The 18,318-nt window shown below is 47.7% G+C and overlaps 1 protein-coding gene across 5 annotated transcripts in view; it reads right to left on the minus strand.

The window, feature by feature from the left end:
- Nucleotides 1–18,318, minus strand: part of CHD3 (chromodomain helicase DNA binding protein 3) — a 61,025-nt gene that overhangs the window by 35,183 nt on the left and 7,524 nt on the right. For 4 of the 5 annotated variants that reach the window (XM_081167663.1, XM_081167664.1, XM_081167662.1 and 1 more), the window contains exons 2-5: nt 12,354–12,472; nt 11,383–11,556; nt 8,817–8,938; nt 2,655–2,929 (exon numbers count right to left, since the gene is read on the minus strand). In XM_081167663.1, coding sequence (XP_081023789.1) covers nt 2,655–2,929; nt 8,817–8,938; nt 11,383–11,556; nt 12,354–12,472 — 690 coding nt within the window. Of the gene's footprint in view, nt 1–2,654; nt 2,930–8,816; nt 8,939–11,382; nt 11,557–12,353; nt 12,473–14,232; nt 17,777–18,318 lie in introns of those variants that run through there. The other variant, XM_081167665.1, reaches the window with a different exon arrangement.

The following is an 18,318-nucleotide window of genomic DNA, read 5'->3' on the forward strand; positions in this document are numbered from 1 at the left end:
CAGAGTCACTTGGTGCCACACAGTCCAGCCACAGGCTGCGCCAAGCGCAATTCAAATTTCTCTGGCTGATCCCGTTCCAGGCCGTGGTGATCATCTTCAAGCAGGTGACGATGTTGAAGTGGTCCTTCCAGAATTCCCGCAGGGTGATGGTGGTGCAGTCAGTCACCTCGAAGCATCGCCTGAAAAGCTCCTGGGTGTAGAGTTTTTTGAAATTGGTGATGACCTGCTGATCCATCAGCTGGAGCAGTGGCGTGGTGTTAGGCGGCAGGAACATGATGCTGATGAAGCTGAACTCCTCCAACAAGTCCTCCTCAAGGCCTTTAGGATGAGCAGGAGCATTGTCCATCAGAAGCAAAGCCTTCAGCGGCAGGTCGTTGTCCAGCAGGTACTGTTTGACAGCAGGGCCAAAAACAAGATTGACCCAGTCCACAAACAGCACACGTGTGACCCAAGCCTTACTGTTGGATCGCCACATGACACTCAGCTGCTACTTGTCGACCTTGTGTTTCTTGAAGACCCGTGGGTTCTCCGAGTGGTACACCAGAGGGCTTGATCTTCAGGTCGCCGCTTGCGTTGGCACAGAAGAGCAGGGTCAGACGGTCCTTCATGGGCTTGTGGCCAGGCAACTTGGCCTCCTCCTGTGTGATGAAAGTCCTTTTGGGCATCCTCTTCCAAAACAGCCCGGTCTCGTCGCAGTTGAAGACCTACTGTGGAGCGTAGCCCTTCGTCTTCACAACCTCCAGGAACTCCGCTGCAAAGTCTTCAGCCGCAGAAACATCAGAACTGGCAGCCTCTCCATGCCTGGCCACGCTGTGGATTCCAGATCTTGTCTTGAACCGGTCAAACCAGCCTCTGCTTGCCTTGAAGACTTCTGGCTCGCCTGAGGTTCCTGGCTGTTCCCGGACGAGGTCTGCGTGCAAGGCCTTGGCCTTCTCACAAATGACGGCCTTAGTCACTGTGTCCCCTGCACGCTGCTTCTCTTCTAACCAGATGAGCAGCAACTTCTCCACCTCCTCCAGAACAGCTGGGCGGTTCTTCACGATCCTGGTGACTCCCTTGGCTGCATCAGTCGCAAGGATCTTCTCCCTCATCTTCAGGATGGTCCCGATGGTCGATGGATTCCTCCCGTACTCCCTGGCAAGGTCTGTCACACGCATTCCACCGTCATGCTTCCGGATGATCTCCTTCTTCATTTCCAGTGTAACCTTCTCCTTCTTCCCCTCGCTGGCCTCTGCAGCAGCAGTCTTCTTGGGTCCCATGGCAGCACAGCTCCTACCTTCGCAACCCCCCCAAAAAAAAATAATCAGTGCTTCATATCCAAAAAATTCAAAAGCACCCAGCCACCCACCACACAGAAATTCAAACCCAGAACCAAGTCCTTGAATTCCAAACACCCCAACCCAAAATCCAAAACCCCCCAAAAAAGTTTTAAAAGTTTAACTTACCAAATGGCTGCAAAAGAAGTTTTGGAAAAGCTTCAAAAATCACCAAAGTCTTCAAAAACCTCAACTATCCCCCCAGCCACCCACCACACAGAAATTGCAAACCACTCCCCAACTGTTGCAACCCCCTCCCCAACTGTTCCCCCAGCCCCTCCCCAACTGTTGCAAACCCCTCCCCAACTGTTCCCCCAGTCACCCACCACACAGAAATTCAAACCCAGATTTTTTTAAAAAAAACAGCAGAGTGGCCCAATGGTCACAGAAAATCATAAAAATGCAGAAAAAAACCACACAAGCTTCCAGATTCTTGCAAACCCCTCCTCAACTGTTCCCCCAGCCACCCATCACACAGAAATTCAAACCCAGATTTTTTTAAAAAAAACAGCAGAGTGGCCCAATGGTCACAAAAAATCATAAAAGTACAGAAAAAAAACACACAAGCTTCCAGATTCTTGCAGACCCCTCCCCAACACCAAGTCCTTGAATTCCAAACACCCCAACCCAAAATCCAAAAACCCCAAAAAAAGTTTTAAAAGTTTAACTTACCAAATGGCGGCAAAAGAAGTTTTGGAAAAGCTTCAAAAATCACCAAAGTCTTCAAAAACCTCAAAAAAGGCTACCACACCGCGTGCTATGAGTTGCTCCTCGAAGTCAAGTCGCAACTGCACCTCTTCAAGCAATGCACCCTGGGTATTAACGGTTTTACAAAAAAGGAAACAAACTTGCAAGACGTTTTCGTCTTGCGAAGCAAGCCCATAGGGAAATTCGTCTTGCGAAGCACCTCAAAAAAACGAAAAACCCTTTCGTCCAGCGAGTTTTTCGTCTTGCGAGGCATTCGTCTTGCGGGGCACCACTGTACTTTGGGAGAAGAGTGGAGTCCTGGTGTGCTGGGGTATGGATTGCTGGGAGCCAAGATCTCTGGGTCCAGGGTGAAGAATCAGCCCTACAGCTCTAGGCACAAGATCTGACATCTTGGCTCTTTATGCTATTGGTGTGAAAAACTCAAGGCCACTCAGTGGCAGACACACGCATTGTATCCCACTAGCCCACCACCACCACTCTCCAGAGCTCCAGTGTCAAAACACTGGAGAGGTCTGGCTTCCACAGCAAAGGGAAGTTGGACAGATCAAGCCAAAAGCTTTGTCTAATGCGCTGCGCACACATGGGGGCACACACATCCTTCTGTGAGGCCTGAGGTCTCCTGCTACTCACCTTTGCCTTCTTTGGTTTTGGCTTTGCGGATTGGAGGAGGCTGAGGAGGAGGCTGCAGTGGTAGTGGCGGTTGTGGCTCAGGTGAAGCAGTGACAGCTGACACTGCAGCCGACACCTGCTCAGCTACTGCAGCTGCAGCTGCGGCAGCTGCTGCAGCCACAGCTGCCGTCGAACCTTTGAAGGGGTTGTTGGCACTGAACTCCCGCCATTTAGCTCCCATGATAGTCATCATTTTAGACATCGGAATCTTGGGGTTCTTTTTGGCAATAAGAGGCCTAGGAAGAAGGGGAAACGAAACAACAATGTAAGTTCAAGCATGCAAACCCTACATCATCCCTTTCAGAGAAGAGCAAAGAAAAGCTAAAGAAGATTTGATGCTCTTGCGCTCAGCACTCTTCGCCATACAAACTTGCTACTATTTTTTATGTCCCTGAGTTCTAGTCTCATGAGAGAAGGAGAAAAACACCTCCCTATACACCTTCTCCATACTATGAATGAATATGCACAACGGAGTTGTATTCAACCAATTTCTATTCAGCGTAGACTCTCCAGAATTATTGGCCATGGCTAACTTAGGTCCATTAATGCCAGTTGGTCTAACAGAAATAAAAGTTATCTGAATAGAACCCATCATGGTGTCGCCCACTTTACAAGCCTTGTTTCTAAAGTAAAAAGTCCCAAATGTTGCAACCTTTCCTCATACAGAAGTTGCTCCAGCCTGCTGATCATTTTGGTTGCCTTATCCCATTCAAAGCTAAAGTATAAAGCCTGGAAATCCTCATGCCACTTAATGATTTTGTATGATTTTGAAACAGACATTTTTTAATTTATGTGAAATAAATCCTGAGATTAGAGAGAGGACTGAGCAGCTGTGCAGCACCTGGAGCACCTTATAGAATCCAGAAGCAATTAAATCTTCCCTGCTAATAAGGCCATCAACTGGGCCTTAATGAGTTTAGATTAGACTTCAGAAGGAACCCAGGTATCAGAAGTGTTAAAATTCTCAAATCACTTCCTTAGCAGAGGAAGAGCTGAAGATCTAATTCCTTTTAAGACAGAAATGGAAGTATTTGTTGTTTTATTCTGGTGGGTTGGGTTTTTTTACACTGAGGAGATGCTTAGAGGTGTGTGTGGTTCTGAGCAACAGTCAACAATGAAATTCCCAAAATCAGCACATGAATGGAATATTTCAGAAGTGGCCTGATGTATTTGGGATCTAAGGCAAACAATAAAAGCAGCTCCCTCCAGGTCTGAAAGTTATTAACGTTCCACAAAACAAGTGAAGCTAACCTGGAGGCATCCCGCTGGACTACAGGTTCAGTCCAACATGGAAGCAGCCTATTCCACAGAGCAAACCAAAGCATTATACACAAATCACCCCAGCTTGCCCCTCCCCTGGGGCTAACCTCATAGCCCAGCAAGGCAAGGATTACAGTTGCTTGCTCCTTTTGGCTTTTATCTGTCTCAAGGGAAGACAAAAACAGCCAAACCGGAACAGGCCAATGCTCTGTTTAATCCAACAGAGGCCAACACCACACTCACAGAAACAAAGCACCATGTTGCCGTACAGGGCTGGAGGCGATAGCTCTGACCTCCTCTCCTCCTTCATCCCTCTATCCCTGCAGCCAAGAACCCTGGAGCACAAGACATCCATCATCTGCAATAATCCTCGCTGCAGATGCTGCATCTTCTTGATCTCTCTGCCCCCAACCAGCCTCAGCACTTCATCTGCTGTCAACACAAAGCGCTCGTAACCAGCATGTCGACGTTTGAACCCACTGGGGCTCGAGTGTACAAGGACCTCTGGGATTTTGGCTGGCAGACATTCACAGCCCTTGTGCAATGAGCATAAATACAAGCTTTCATCTATCTAACAGTGAAAGCCATGCACAAGATTCCAAAGGGGTTAATTTCTAGCACAGCAAGTCCTGACCCATGATCGTGCTCAGGCCCCGAATCCTGTCAGCATCCCTGCTACTTCTATCCATAGGCCAGGCCCTGGAGCCTAAAACACCTGAAATCATGCTCCAGACCCATCCATGAGATTTCACATACATTCATGTCTAAGAATGGAGCCAGAAAGGCTAGACTTCTGAAAAGTGGAAATGGAGTTCTCAAAATACTGAAACCTGTACAAAATCCCAATTTCTTCACTTGCATGGTAAGATTACAGAAGGGCATTATTACATACATACACATACTACACACACACGCTCACGCACACACACGCACACGCACACACACACACACACACACACACACACACAGTGGGAGTAACAGAAGAAAGGCATGAAAACTCAAGTCTTCCTAGAATTCCTGTTCCCTTAACCCATATGTGGTTGCCAGTTATTCAGAGACACGCTTCCCTTTATTACTGTATCACACGTACCAGTACACAGCTCCAGATCAATTTATGCCCTGGGCTTTGTGTTATGTCACTCAACTGAAAAAATTCAGGTTTTGACTTGAGAGTAATGCTATATTCCTGGTGATGGGGTAGCCCAGCCATTTGCTACAAGCACACATACTGTAACTGGGTTCCAGAGGAATAGCTGTCATTCACGCCCAGAAATGTAAGGCCTAAGAACCTCTTGAGCCAAGAGGTCATCTTGTTTCATCTTGGCTAACAACAGAAAAATCTCCCTAACTTGCATCTGCTGAGGCCCTTTTTACCTGCAAGCTTTTTTTGTTCCCCTGTTCCAAGGGAAGGATGATCCAAGGAGGATGATCCTCATCTTTCTAGCTGCAGAGACAAATCTAAAAAGCCCAGCGAGTCACTGGCAACTGATCAATTCAAACAATGCTCCAAGTCTCCTTTCTTCCACCCCTGCCACCCAATTCTTGCACACCATTTCCCTCCTTGACTTCCAGGTTGTTCAAGCCAGACCAACCACAACTTCAACCATCTATGCCTAGGGCTAACCTTTAAACCATGATCTGAAGTGAGGCTACACACCAGTTTGAGGTTCATCCCTAACCATCATTTGTCTGATTCAGGTGTCATGGCAAACTATGGTTAGAGCAACCTAGAAATGGAGGAGGGACTCAAGAGGAGAAGAAAGATGTGGAGAAGAGAGCATGCAAGCCCATTTCATATTCCTCATTCTCCAAACCACGATTTGGAGGATTTTCTGAACTGAACCAATAAGAAGGCTGTTATGCAGAGCTGTGCTATGATCTCATTTTGACTTCTTAATTATTGATGGTCACCATGGCCCATAATGCACTGCAGACTATTAAGGGATGCTATTAAAGAAATATGAGCTCTTGCTTTGAAAAGGAGGAGGGAGAGGGGAGGAAAAAGTCTGAATTTATTTCATTTCAAAATGCTTTCCAGAAATAGGCGGGGCTCTAAGACAAAGACAGGCCCGCATAAAACAAAGCAGCAGCCGACCTGCCTTGCCTTGCATGTGGCGAGAGACTGACAAAGAATGCAGTGGGGGAAATGGGGAGGCAGAGACAAGTACAACAACAAGATAAAGAAAAGGCCAGCAAATGTCACTCTTTCGGACTGTGATACTATATGGGAGCAATTCTACATCCAGTGAGAGACAGAGGTGGAATATTAAAAACAGATCAAGGGGCAGAGTGAGGGGGGTGGAGAGAGGGAGCGACAGAGAGAGAGACACAAAGAACACAATACAAAGATGGATGGATGCAACATGACAGACTCATATCACCGTGACGCTGGGAAAAACTACAGATTATATCTCATCCTTCCTCCTGCAGGGAAATTGGATTCTCCAGGGACAAAACCTGTTTAGAAGCAGCACCAATAATAGCTACCTGCGATAACAGCTAAGTTTTCCAACTCTTCAGAATATTTGTGCTAAACTCATATTTCTCTTCCATTTCCGTGATCATGTCACTTTTTATTTTGATGGTTAAAGCTGCTTCCTTATCCCTCCATATCAGTCTCAAGCTTCAGTCCACACTTTGAAAGCTGTTCACTTCTCTCCATCCCTTTCTTAAGAGTTGTAAACCGTGATCTTGCCCCAGCCACAAAGCAGCCAAAGCAAAGGGCCTTCGTTCTGTTGGCTCACTCTTCAACATCACTACCTATGAGATGCTATAGTTGACTGAGGGGAGGGGAGGATGGCAGCTCCAGAATACAGCAGGGTTAGCAGGCACCATTTGCACTGCAGCACCATTCTTACCCCAGCGATGCTATAGAGAACAGATTGCTGGATTCAGATAAATGGGAGACCCAGCTACAAATCCCTGGGGCTCTGCTATGAGTCACTGGATGGCCTCAGCAAATCTTCCACTCTAGGCCTGAATAACTTCACAGGGCTGCTGCCAAGGATAGAAACGTGCCAGGAACAATAAAGCACTTTGCACACTGAAGGATAGCACACCACCAGATACTACAGCATATGGCAGCTATGGAGACCTCTAGAAGTCCTGATTATACACTGCATTTCAGGAACACAGATGTCCTAAATGCACAGCAGATCTTTAAGCCCTCAGGGAGCCATGAGGAACATGTGAAAGGGCTCCAAAGGGCCTTTCCAGCAGGAGCTCCATCTTGTTGGTCTTGAGGGAGCTCTTGGCTGATCCCAGCAGCAGCAGGGGAAGGCGGCAAACTGCCTCAGGTACAGGCGAGTGCCAAACAATTTAAAGCTAATTAGAGCCAGGCTGAGAGCTTTACTCTCCGAAAGCCCCACTGGCAAGCCTGTCCCCTGAGCCCCTGGCACAAATCACTGACTTGATTAAACTGGCGAGGCCCAGGTGGCCTCAAGATCTCATGAATGTTGGTGCCGGATTGCTGCCATTGGTCACAGAGAGTTGTTGGCGGCAGAATGCACCTCTGCCCGCCAAGCCAAAGCAGGGAGATACGGGGGCCTGCCAAGGCCACTGGCAGCTTCCTTGTAGCTGACATGAACTCAGCTTTGCCCGGATTGAGTCACAGGCTCACAGCCAGATAAGCCCTCAGGTCTGTGGATGCAGATACTGGGCTGTCTGGTGCTCCAGTACCTGCATTTAACAAGACTGTTTGCTGAGAAAGGCAATCTACAGCACACTCACTGCAAAAACAGGGTTTTTTGCTTTCTCGCCTCCTCCTCCACCCCACTCATTGCCTTTTTGCCATTTCACTATTCCAACTAGTAAAGAGAGGCTACATTCATGCAAACTGTTGCTTCAGTTTAACAAACCATTCACATTCCTGCACAGTTCCTAGAGACAAGAATAAAGGCAAAGCAAGACTACTCAGAGACCTTCACTCCCAAAGCATTTGTTCATTTAGCGACATTATAAAGAAGGCTGATCGCCGAAGAATTGATGCTTTTGAAATCTGGTGCTGGAGGAGACTTTTGAGAGTCCCATGGACTGCAAGATCAAACTCATCCATTCTGAAGGAAATCATCCCTGAGTGCTCACTGGAAGGACAGATCCTGAAGCTGAGGCTCCAAGACTTTGGCTACCTCATGAGAAGAGAAGACTCCCTGGAAAAGACCCTGAAGTTGGGAAAGATGGAGGGCAGAAGGAGAAGGGGACGACAGAGGACGAGATGGTGGGACAGTGTTCTCAAAGCTACGAACATGAGTTTGACCAAACTGCGGGAGGCAGTGGAAGACAGGAGTGCCTGGCGTGCTCTGGTCCAGGGGGTCACGAAGAGGCGGACACCACTAAACGACTCAACAACAACAACTCTCCAGGTCAGACCAAAGGCTGATCTAGTCCAGCATGCTGCTCCTACAGCACCAACTAAATGCCTCTCATAAGCCCACAAGTAAGACATGAGAGCAATGGCACTCTCCTACTTGTAGTCCCCAACCTCTCATCCTACAGGTAGACTACAGCCACCAGGACTAGTAGCCACTGATAACCTTATCTGATTTGAATTTATTTAATCTCATGTTAAAGCCATCTAAGTCAGTGGCCATTGTCACTAGTGCTTAAAAAGGAGTGAAGAGAAGAAGTTGGGACATCTTTACCTGACAACACACTCCTCCTTGAGGGAAGAAGTGGGTAAGGGATGGAGGGGACTTATTCCTGTACATAAAGAGTGTGTACATGAAACAAGTGTATGTGACCTGCACAAAAACAGGTTTTTTAAAAGTTATTTCAACATCTCCAAACAACAGTGTCTGATTTTCTTTAGTTTGTGAATAGGTGGACCTTGAAGCCCACCATTCCTCCTGGATTCCAGACACTCACCTCATAAACTGGCTGAAGGCTTTGTAATTTGTCAGGGTGTGATAATCCTCCTCGGAGAAGACATGATCCACATCTTCCAGCCCCCAGGTCATGAGCAGCTGAGCAGAGGATTTCTGCTCCACCTTGAAAGAAACATGAAAATATTTTGAGCTATTTAAGCAACAATCTCCCTGCTGTGCTACTGTTGCTTTGCACCAGGGGAAGAGTGTTGGGACAAGAGACATGAAGGACTGGAAATGCAAATGGGTCTCTACATCAGCACACTAGTGTGCCCTGAGAGGAGCTGAAGCGTGCCTTGACAAATTAAGCCACCATGCTGGATGCATCCACCACTCTGTGCCTGCTGGAGCATTAATCCCCTCACACTCTACCACTTTATGGACAGTGGCATCATCCCAAGGGACGGAGGAAAGGCTCACTGGGATTCTGCAACACATTCTGTGCTACAGCTGACAAATAAATATAGAGGAATCCCACAAGCATCCCAGTACACTCTATCCCTGAATGACACTGAAGGTGGGAAGGCAGAACACCAGGAGGCTGAACTTGCTAGGCAGTTATAAGAAACATGCCTGACCATTGTTCTGGCAGTTTATCGAGAAAAACAAACCTGTGTTTGGTGTAGGGTCAAGGGTGACTCCGGGTTTAATCCAGAAAAATAAGCCCACCCAGTCTCAGTGGGCTTATTTTTCTGCTTTAAGAGCTCCCAGAAAGCAACCTGAGCAAAATATTGAAATGTTGCCCTGTGGGGACCCTTTTGCTACTAACCCTGTTACGTGTCTCCACAGAATAATGTCAAAGAAAGGAGCAGCAGGCTCCAGCTTGGGAACAATGCTACCTTAAGGATTGCTCTCTCCCATACAAAACTGCCCAGTTGTTAAGAGCTCAGACCCCTGTCTCTGGGTCTCTCCACCTACTGAAGCAAAGCAAGTGGTAACCCTTGACAGAGTTTCTTACATTACAGCAGACCAGCTCTAGAAGATTCTCCCCCATGGAGGCTTGTTTGGTACTGAGCTCAATGTCTTTTTGGAATGAATTGAAGAGGCCTGTTTATTTGCCCAGGTATTTTAAGATGTGGAGCTCTATACTCTTTTTTTTCTGGCATTCTGCTTTTTGTTTCCTACTGCTTTCCAATATACAGTGGACGCTCGGGTTGCAAACATGATCCATGCGGGAGGCACATTTGCAACCTGCAGCATTCGCAACCCGCAGCACCACGTCTGCGCATGCACAGGTTGTGATTAGATGCTTCTGTGCATGCGCAAAGTGCGGTTTAGCGCTTCTACGCATGCGCAACCACCAAAACCCAGAAGTAACCCTTTCTGGTACTTTTGGGTTTCGGCAGGTCCTTAACCCGAAAAAATGCAACCTGAAGCGTCTGTAACCCGAGGTATGATTGTATCTCTATGTATGGTTGTATTCTATTGTTTTTATATTTTTAAACCCTGAGGCACTCTGAGATCATTTATCTACTGAATATGCATTCAATAAAAAGCTAAAATAAAGAAGTTCAAAGTCCCTGCCTTTCGCCACTGTAAATGCCCGTGAAGAATAAACACAGGTGCTGGCGGAGGTTGTGTGAGGAGCCTGAGAAACTCTCTTCCAGGGGCCCACACAGGCCCTGTGGAGCTCTCTGCATTCTTTTGCTGGGTCTGTCTGCCTTCCTCACCCTTCTTTGTCTCGGTGGTGGAGTTACATACATGGGCACCTGGAGCTGAGGCCATGCCATGCACTAGGGGGGGTGGGGCGAGCTGTGGGGGGGCAGCATGATCCACGCATGATGGAGTGATCTGCTACACATGGCGGCAGTGGGGCCATCCGCTACGCATGGCTAGGGGCAGCGGGGTGAGCCCCCCACGGTGTACCTTTTTGTCACCCCCCCCCCCATGGATGACACCCGGGGCGGACCACCCCCACCCCCCTTCCTACGCCCCTGCTTTGCCTATGGCTTTTTCAACAGGTGGCACTGAGAAAAAGTATCTGGGTACGTGGGATTATCCAGAAGCCAACACAGTGTGGAGAAAGTGTTTGGCGGGTTTATTGCTGCCTTGTAATTCTCCAATCAGTGCTAACACAGCCTTGCATGGTGGAAAAGTGTGGGGATTGTTGAAAAGTACAGGGCTGCAGAAACACAGACGGGTCTAATTCTGGGTCTCGGCATGAGTACAAAACCTATCATTCTGCCCCTCCCATCCCAACTGTTTTGTTTTAGTTCTTATTTTTATTATGTTATTTTGTGTTCTTATCTTTTATTTTTACGCTGAGATCTTCAGATGAAGGGCAGTATACAATTATTATTATTATAATTATTTTTAAACCAAGCTATTTGAAAACTCTGGATGGTGGTGCCTCTACTCTGGAGTCTGAGGTGCAAACTCCGTGAGTTATCCAGCAAGTTCCAGGGGTCATCCCTGAGGAGGTTGCAGACTCTCCTTCCATGGAAGTTTTTAAGCAGAGGCTGGATGACCATCTGTCATGGATGCTTTAGTTGAGATTTCTGCATTGCTTGGGGTTGGACTAGATGACCCTTGGAGTCCCTTCCAACTCTACGATTCTAGGATTCTACCTTTGGCTTTTGCACTCCATCTTCTTCCGTCTTTTTCCGTCGTTTTGTCTTTTTCTCCTTCTTCTCCCGATGCTTTCTCCGCTTTTTCTTCCCCACTCCTCCATAGTCGCTGCCACCACTCTCCGACTTGGCCCGATACTCCTCTCGGTCAGATTCAAACTCATCCTCGCTGACCTGCCAAGGGGAAGACAGAGAGTGAGAGGGCACAACAAGTGAGATCATTAGTATTAATTAGCAACAGCCTTCCTGCTGGGCAAAGGAGCCCGTGCCAGGACAAGGGCAACCCGTTCATTATGGTGAGATAAAGCGGCTTAGCAAAATAACCAGCCTGCAGTTACTGTCAACCCACAAAACAAACAGTAAACCTTGAAGAGATGATTCAGCAGCAGAATGCCTCAGGCAGAAAACCTTCTGTTACAAAGCGAGAGCCCCCAGGGAGGTGCAGCCCACTGACAGGGAGGCCCAAAAACTTCTGTGACTGGTGCATGGGAAAACTAGGGATATTACACAAACAACTCATTTTCATCCAAAATGAAGAGGGGAGATTAAAAAAACAAACCTATGAGAAACCTCTCCCACCCAGTTAAATGTGTGCCTTTTGTGCCCCTCCATTAATCCACCATAGCCTTCAACAAATGCAGAATTCCATCTCTGCATACCAAGACTACATAAGCTGAAGAACCAATTAGCTAGCATAGCCGGGGGTGGGTGGCAGGGAATCCCAGTCCAAAATCAAACTTTGCCGTTTCTTTCCAGTGGACTCTTTAGCCTTAGAGGGGCCAGAATGGCCAAGGCATCAAGGAACCCTGCCCCCCATTGCAATCTGGTTCCCTGCAGGCCCCAGTAAGACAGTCTTGCCACTATCACGACTGCCCCATCATACGTCCACCTCCTTCAAAAAGCAACAAGTCACTAATGCCATTAACAGATCTGCACACATGTACAAAAGTGGAGAAAAGGAGGCAACTTACTAATTTCTTGCGCTTCCTGGGTTTCCCCGGCTTGTTCTCTTTCTGCTTTTTGGGCCCTCGTTTCTTCTTCTTGACAACAAGGGGGCTCTCCAAGTTGCGCAGCTCCTCCTCCTCTTCGTCTGAAAATAAAAGGGGGTGGGAGGGAGGGAAATGAGACCAACGAAAAAATGACAGAAAGAGAAGGAAATCACTTGTGTGCTTTGCTACTTCTGGGCAGCTACTGCTCCAAGCTCACACACATGCTGAAACAATTATCCTCTCTCCATTCCTCACACTGTGCTCTCTGCCAGCAGGTCTCACCACTGCGCTGAAAGAGCCATGCTAGGGGAAGCTGGAAACCCTGGTGGAGTTCCCTCTCCTCCTCACCCCTGTGGTCAACTTTATCCAGACAGGCTTGAACGATTCTATTTTTTACTATTATGACTGTTTTGCTTTCACTCTCCCACCCCACCCCCACCCTGCTTGGTCAGAAGAGCAGCCATCTGTTCCGACACTCTCAAGACGGTCACAGGGCACAGACGACAATCCCCCAAGGGACTTCCACAAAAACCTTGGCTCATTTTGCTTCACAAAACACTTGAAGCCATGAAGAAGGGCAGTGGGTAAGGAGGGGAGGCAGCGGGTGACCCGCCTTTTGGCACAAAAGGCTGCAAGTGCATATGGCTCACCACCTAAAAAGCTTGTGGGTTGAAATTCAAGGCCAGGCAAAGAAAGGTCACTTTGGAGGCTACAGCCTCACTCTCCCTCCCATTGCTGAATGGGGAAGGTTGATTTAGTTCTACATAAGTGCACCGAGCACACCCCTCCTCACAAGGGGATGGGGAAGGAGTAAATGCACCCTTGTACGTAACAAAGCATGCAAACAGGATGAAAGTAAGACACGTCTGTCTGAATGACCCTAAAGTTGGTCTCCTTTGTTCATTGGAGGGCTGCCTACAAGTTCATCTCCTCCCTTCTGTCCTGTTGCAAATGCCAAATGCCAATACTCTGCACCTGGCACGGCCAACTTTCCTACCCTCAAAAGAGATTATGCAACCCTTTATATGGTTGGGAGTTGCAGGTCACTCTCCCTCCTCCTGCTCCTTCCCTGGCCCAATATTCCAAATTCTCTTAATTCCAGTCTGCGATGGCTAAGGACCCCCATGTCTTGGTGCCTTGCCAGCTCACCTCCAGCAGCTGCTGTCTGATGCTCCTCCCAAAGCACTACCACCCTTCCCTTACAGGCTCCTCAGTCCCAGCAGATGAATGGGAGACCTGGGACTGGTCACTGCTCAAGTGCTTCCTGGTAGCACTGCAAGGCACAGTGGTGCCAACTGGGTGGGCTAGGGATTTAAAGAAAATCCTCCAGGCAGACTGGCTGAAGGCTGGTTGTCACCGACACAGGCACTCTACTATGCAGCAGGTGTAGCAACGAGGCATAACTCCTTAATAGGAGTCACCCGGGCCAACTCCCCTCTCGTTCACACTTCTTGTAAATCAGAAGCGACTCCGCCGGCATCAACTGAAATTACTTCAGTATATTAAGACAGAGGAGGGACCATTAATCCTCTGCGTTTTCTCCGACAGCTTTTCAACCTCCTGCTCCCCTCGGTGCACAGAGGAAGGCTCTATCTACAGCGAGCCGCACACGGAGGCTACACACGCCGCCGACTCGTTAATATCACAGGACAGCCGGCTCAGTGGTAATTAGACGCTCCAGAGCCACTCTGCCCCCTTGAGCGATTTCTCTTGTCTTGCCAGACAAGGCGGGCGGGGAAGGAGACAGAAGAGCCTTGCTGCTAACCTGGCTGTGATTAATGTGGGACGTAACCCCACTAAGTGTCGGTGCTCAGAAAACCTTTCCCCAAACTAGAAGGACCAATACGTCAGGTTCTGTCACCGTTTGCCCAAATCCCTTCCAAGCCTGGGCAATGCAAGCCTTTGTTGTGTTTCATCTGACGCTGACCAACCCCGCTTCCCAAGAATTGGGTTGAGATCTAGCTCAGGGCCCCTGAGATGGGAGAATCACAGATTCTGTTAGTGTTGCAGCTCCAGGCTTCGGAAATGGGTCTCCTACTGAAATTGAACAAACAAGTTCTTGTGGTTAGGAAGTGACTGAAGATATTTTTGAGAACCCTTTCCCTGAAGTGAAACCCACAAAAATAAATCTACAAATAAACAAACAGGTGGAAGGAGACTGAAAGTCCACCAAGCCCAACCCTGGAGGTAAGAGGCGACATCCATCCATCCCAGATTCAAATCCTCACATATCCATGAAGCTTTAGTGGGTGAGTGACCTTGGACAGGCCTCAACCTAACCTACTTTGAGCCTGGTTGAGGCATATTTGAAATATGAACTGAAACGTATCTTGCACTCTGAAAAGTCCTGTATAACAAGTATCATTATGCAGGATTGCTCCTGAACCTATACTGCTCCTGCTCACACCTCAAGCAACTTCTCTCAATAGCCACTTCCACAACCCTTGCTGCTATGCAGAGCACCACCACTCCAAAAGCCATGGTACTTGGACAGGGAACTGGCTTAGCTTTGGAAAACCTGTGTCCATTGCCTGGCCTCATTACAGGTCAAAGTCTCAGCCTCAGTTCCCCCACTGCAAGTCCAGGTAAAGGTCTAAAGGAAACACAGCTAGGTGCCCTGCTGAAAATAAGGTGGTGTGTCTGCCCGGAACCTGGATTCAAGGCTGCTGAGAAACCTCTGGACACTGCTCCAAGTCCCTTGGGGAGAAAAGGTGGACAATGTAACAAATGCATAAAAATCAATTTATCCTACAGCTGCCAACCCAGCTGTTCTTCCTTTTATCCTTCACAGTCTGGCCTAAGTTGTCTGCACACCAGGGACACATATTAAAAGACTCTCAGACTCCCACCAGCATTTCCAGACGAGGAAAGGCAGGGCAGGGGAGAGAGAAACATAGGCAGACATGTCTTGCTGGGGGAGACCCCTGCCACACGCCTGCTCCCTTTCAACCAGCATTGAACTGACTACAAGCTTCATCTGATAAGAGTACTGTTGCTGCTGCTTACAAAAAGTGTATTCCCTTACAACATGGGTTTGTCTTCCCAGAAACTCCAAAGAGGCTTGATGCTTCAGGGAGACACAAAAGGGCCAAGCAAGGCAGTGCATCTGGGCATGAGATATGTAGAGAGAAGGTTCACCATATGATGACTGGTTGTGACATGATGACTGGTTGGAAGAGAACGAGAACTCAGACTGATCCAAATCAAGCTGCTGCTATTAGAGCGGAGAGATTGTTTTGTGAAGAATAAATATATCTACATGTGCCCATACCCGTGGGCATGACCTAATGGTCAATTCCAAATTAGCATTGTGCCCTTCCCAGGCCTGATCTAAAGCATTCTAAAGTTTCAGTTTCATATTCCCATTGCAATTTTCTTTCCTGCTGCAGAAGGTAGAACCCGAACCAATGGCATCAAGTTACAAGAAAGGAGATTCCAACTAAACATAAAGAAGAACTTTCTGACAGTAAGAGCTGTTCGACAGTGGAACAGACTCCCCCTGAAGGTTGTGGACTCTCCTTCCTTGGAGGTTTTTAAGCAGAGGCTGGACGCCTCTCTGTCATGGATGCTTTAGTTGAGATTTCTGCATAGCAGGAGGTTAGACTAGATGACCCTTGGGGTCATTCCAACTCTACAAATGCTTTGATTCTATGATAACCTCTCATCAAGCCTAACTCTTTTAGTAGTATTTACCATATTTTTCCATGCATAACCCCCCGCCGTGTATAAGATGCCCCCTGTTTTTGGGGACTCCAAATTAAGAAAATAGGGGGAGATTGTCAAGAGTTGTAGAGTTGTTAAGCTTTTTTGGCAGGATTGCCCACAATTGTTGAGCTTTTTTTGGGGGGGGGGGATTGCCAAAAATCACTCACCCGACTGACTGACACTTAAAATCGCAAAAGCCACCAATCGCCCACCCTATTGCCGCAGGGACAGCCAATTGACAACAGCCCTTGCTGTGGCCACCAATCAACCACCCGATAGCCACTGACAATCTCCTGTTCGCAGCTGCAACCCATCGCCCATTTATACACTATCTGTGTATAAAACGACCCCCAATTTTTAACATAATTTTTAAAGAAAAAAAACTTGTCTTATACATGGAAAAATACAGGATCTATATCAATAATTCACTCCAGATAAATCTCTGAGAGCCTGGCAGATGAACTCCATTCATGCCCCTATTTACATAAGATAGGAATGGGTACCAAACCCCCAAAAGCTGTCTTCTTTGCTTATTCCAGTGGCACTCAGACAAGGTGAGATACCATACATGTGTATACCATGCTTGTAACATACAGCCTGACCTGGTCATCCAGTGCTGTGCCACCTCTATATGTGCAGCTGCCAATAATGAAGTCACCATTCACCAAGACCCCTCAAACACAGAGAGCAATGCCAACCAAAGATCTAGAACTACCTCTTGCTGGATAACATCAGATATGACCCCAAATACCTTTGGCCAAAGCTCCTGCACCAGAGGACAGTCCCACCAGAGATATAAAAAGAAAAGGGAAAGCCTCCAACAGTCTCTCCAGCATCCTGGCAGTAGCTGCTTGTCTACATGATTTGAGCGCACTAATGTGAGGTAAGACCTGTGCACCTCAGCACAGAAGCTCTAATTCTCGCTGAGGTTGTACAGAAAAGTTTTCTAATCCACATTCTCCCCTACTTGTCTTCTGGAATTACAGTATCCAAATCCATCTCTCACACTGATTTTAGGCTACCTGCAACTCAGATATTAGCAAACCGCAGGTCCTAGAAAAGGGGTAGCCAACATGGTGACTCAGATATTGTTGGACTACATCTCCCATCAGCCCCAGCCGGCATGGCAAATGCCCAGGGATTGTGAGAGTTGTAGCTTAACAACAATCAGGAAGACACCGTGCTGGCTGGTTACCCCTATGCTAAAGATAGCACCCTTCAAGTCATTCTCCTTGCTCAGGCACATGCTTTCATATGCTGTCACAGACCTCAACTGCTCTCCAGATCACAGTAGCCTCTTTGTGAACGCCTTCACCTAATATAACTGAAACCCTTCCCCTTTGCATTCTTTCCATGATTAATTAGTCTATGCTCTGTAAGCAGTTGGGCCAACTTAAACTAGATTTCTTTGCCCAGCTTTCTGGTACCCTCCAGATGTTGTAGGTCTACAATTCTCAAAATGATGGCTGGAGCACCTGATGGGAACTGCAGTCCCAACAGCAACTAGAAGGCACCAGACTGGCAAAGGCTGCCTTAGATAATACATCCCTCCAGTCTTGCACTCTGAATAGTGACCGTATTTGTCCTTGTGCCTACATCTCGGATAAGCCAATAATATAAATAAGCCACTGTATCAATAAAAAGGTAAAGGGACCCCTGACCATTAGGTCCAGTCGTGACCGACTCTGGGGTTGCGGCGCTCATCTCGCTTTATTGGCCGAGGGAGCCGGCGTATAGCTTCCAGGTCATGTGGCCAGCATGACTAAGCCGCCTCTGGCGAACCAGAGCAGCGCACGGAAACACCATTTACCTTCCCACCGGAGCGGTACCTATTTATCTACTTGCACTTTGACATGTTCTCGAACCGCTAGGTTGGCAGGAGCAGGGACTGAGCAACGGGAGCTCACCCTGTCGCGGGGATTCGAACCGCCGACCTTCTGATCGGCAAGTTCTAGGCTCTGTGGTTTAACCCACAGCGCCACCCACATCCCCCACTGTATCAATAGTCATACTTAAAATAGGCACTTTATTTATTATTGGACCAGTTCCTTAAGATGTCGTTAGCAGGGGCTATCAGAAGATATAGATCTCTCTTTTCAGATAAGCTGGAGGCTAACATTATTTTCTACAATCCTACTTGCCCATTTTTACTGAGGAGAAAAAATTATACAGTATATATAAATAGCACCAATATTGCGGTATTGACCAGTCTATAACAGCTGTTAAAGACAAGGCAGATGTT

This window comes from Podarcis bocagei, assembly GCF_964188305.1.
Source record: "Podarcis bocagei genome assembly, chromosome: 13".
Lineage (NCBI taxonomy): Eukaryota > Metazoa > Chordata > Lepidosauria > Squamata > Lacertidae > Podarcis > Podarcis bocagei.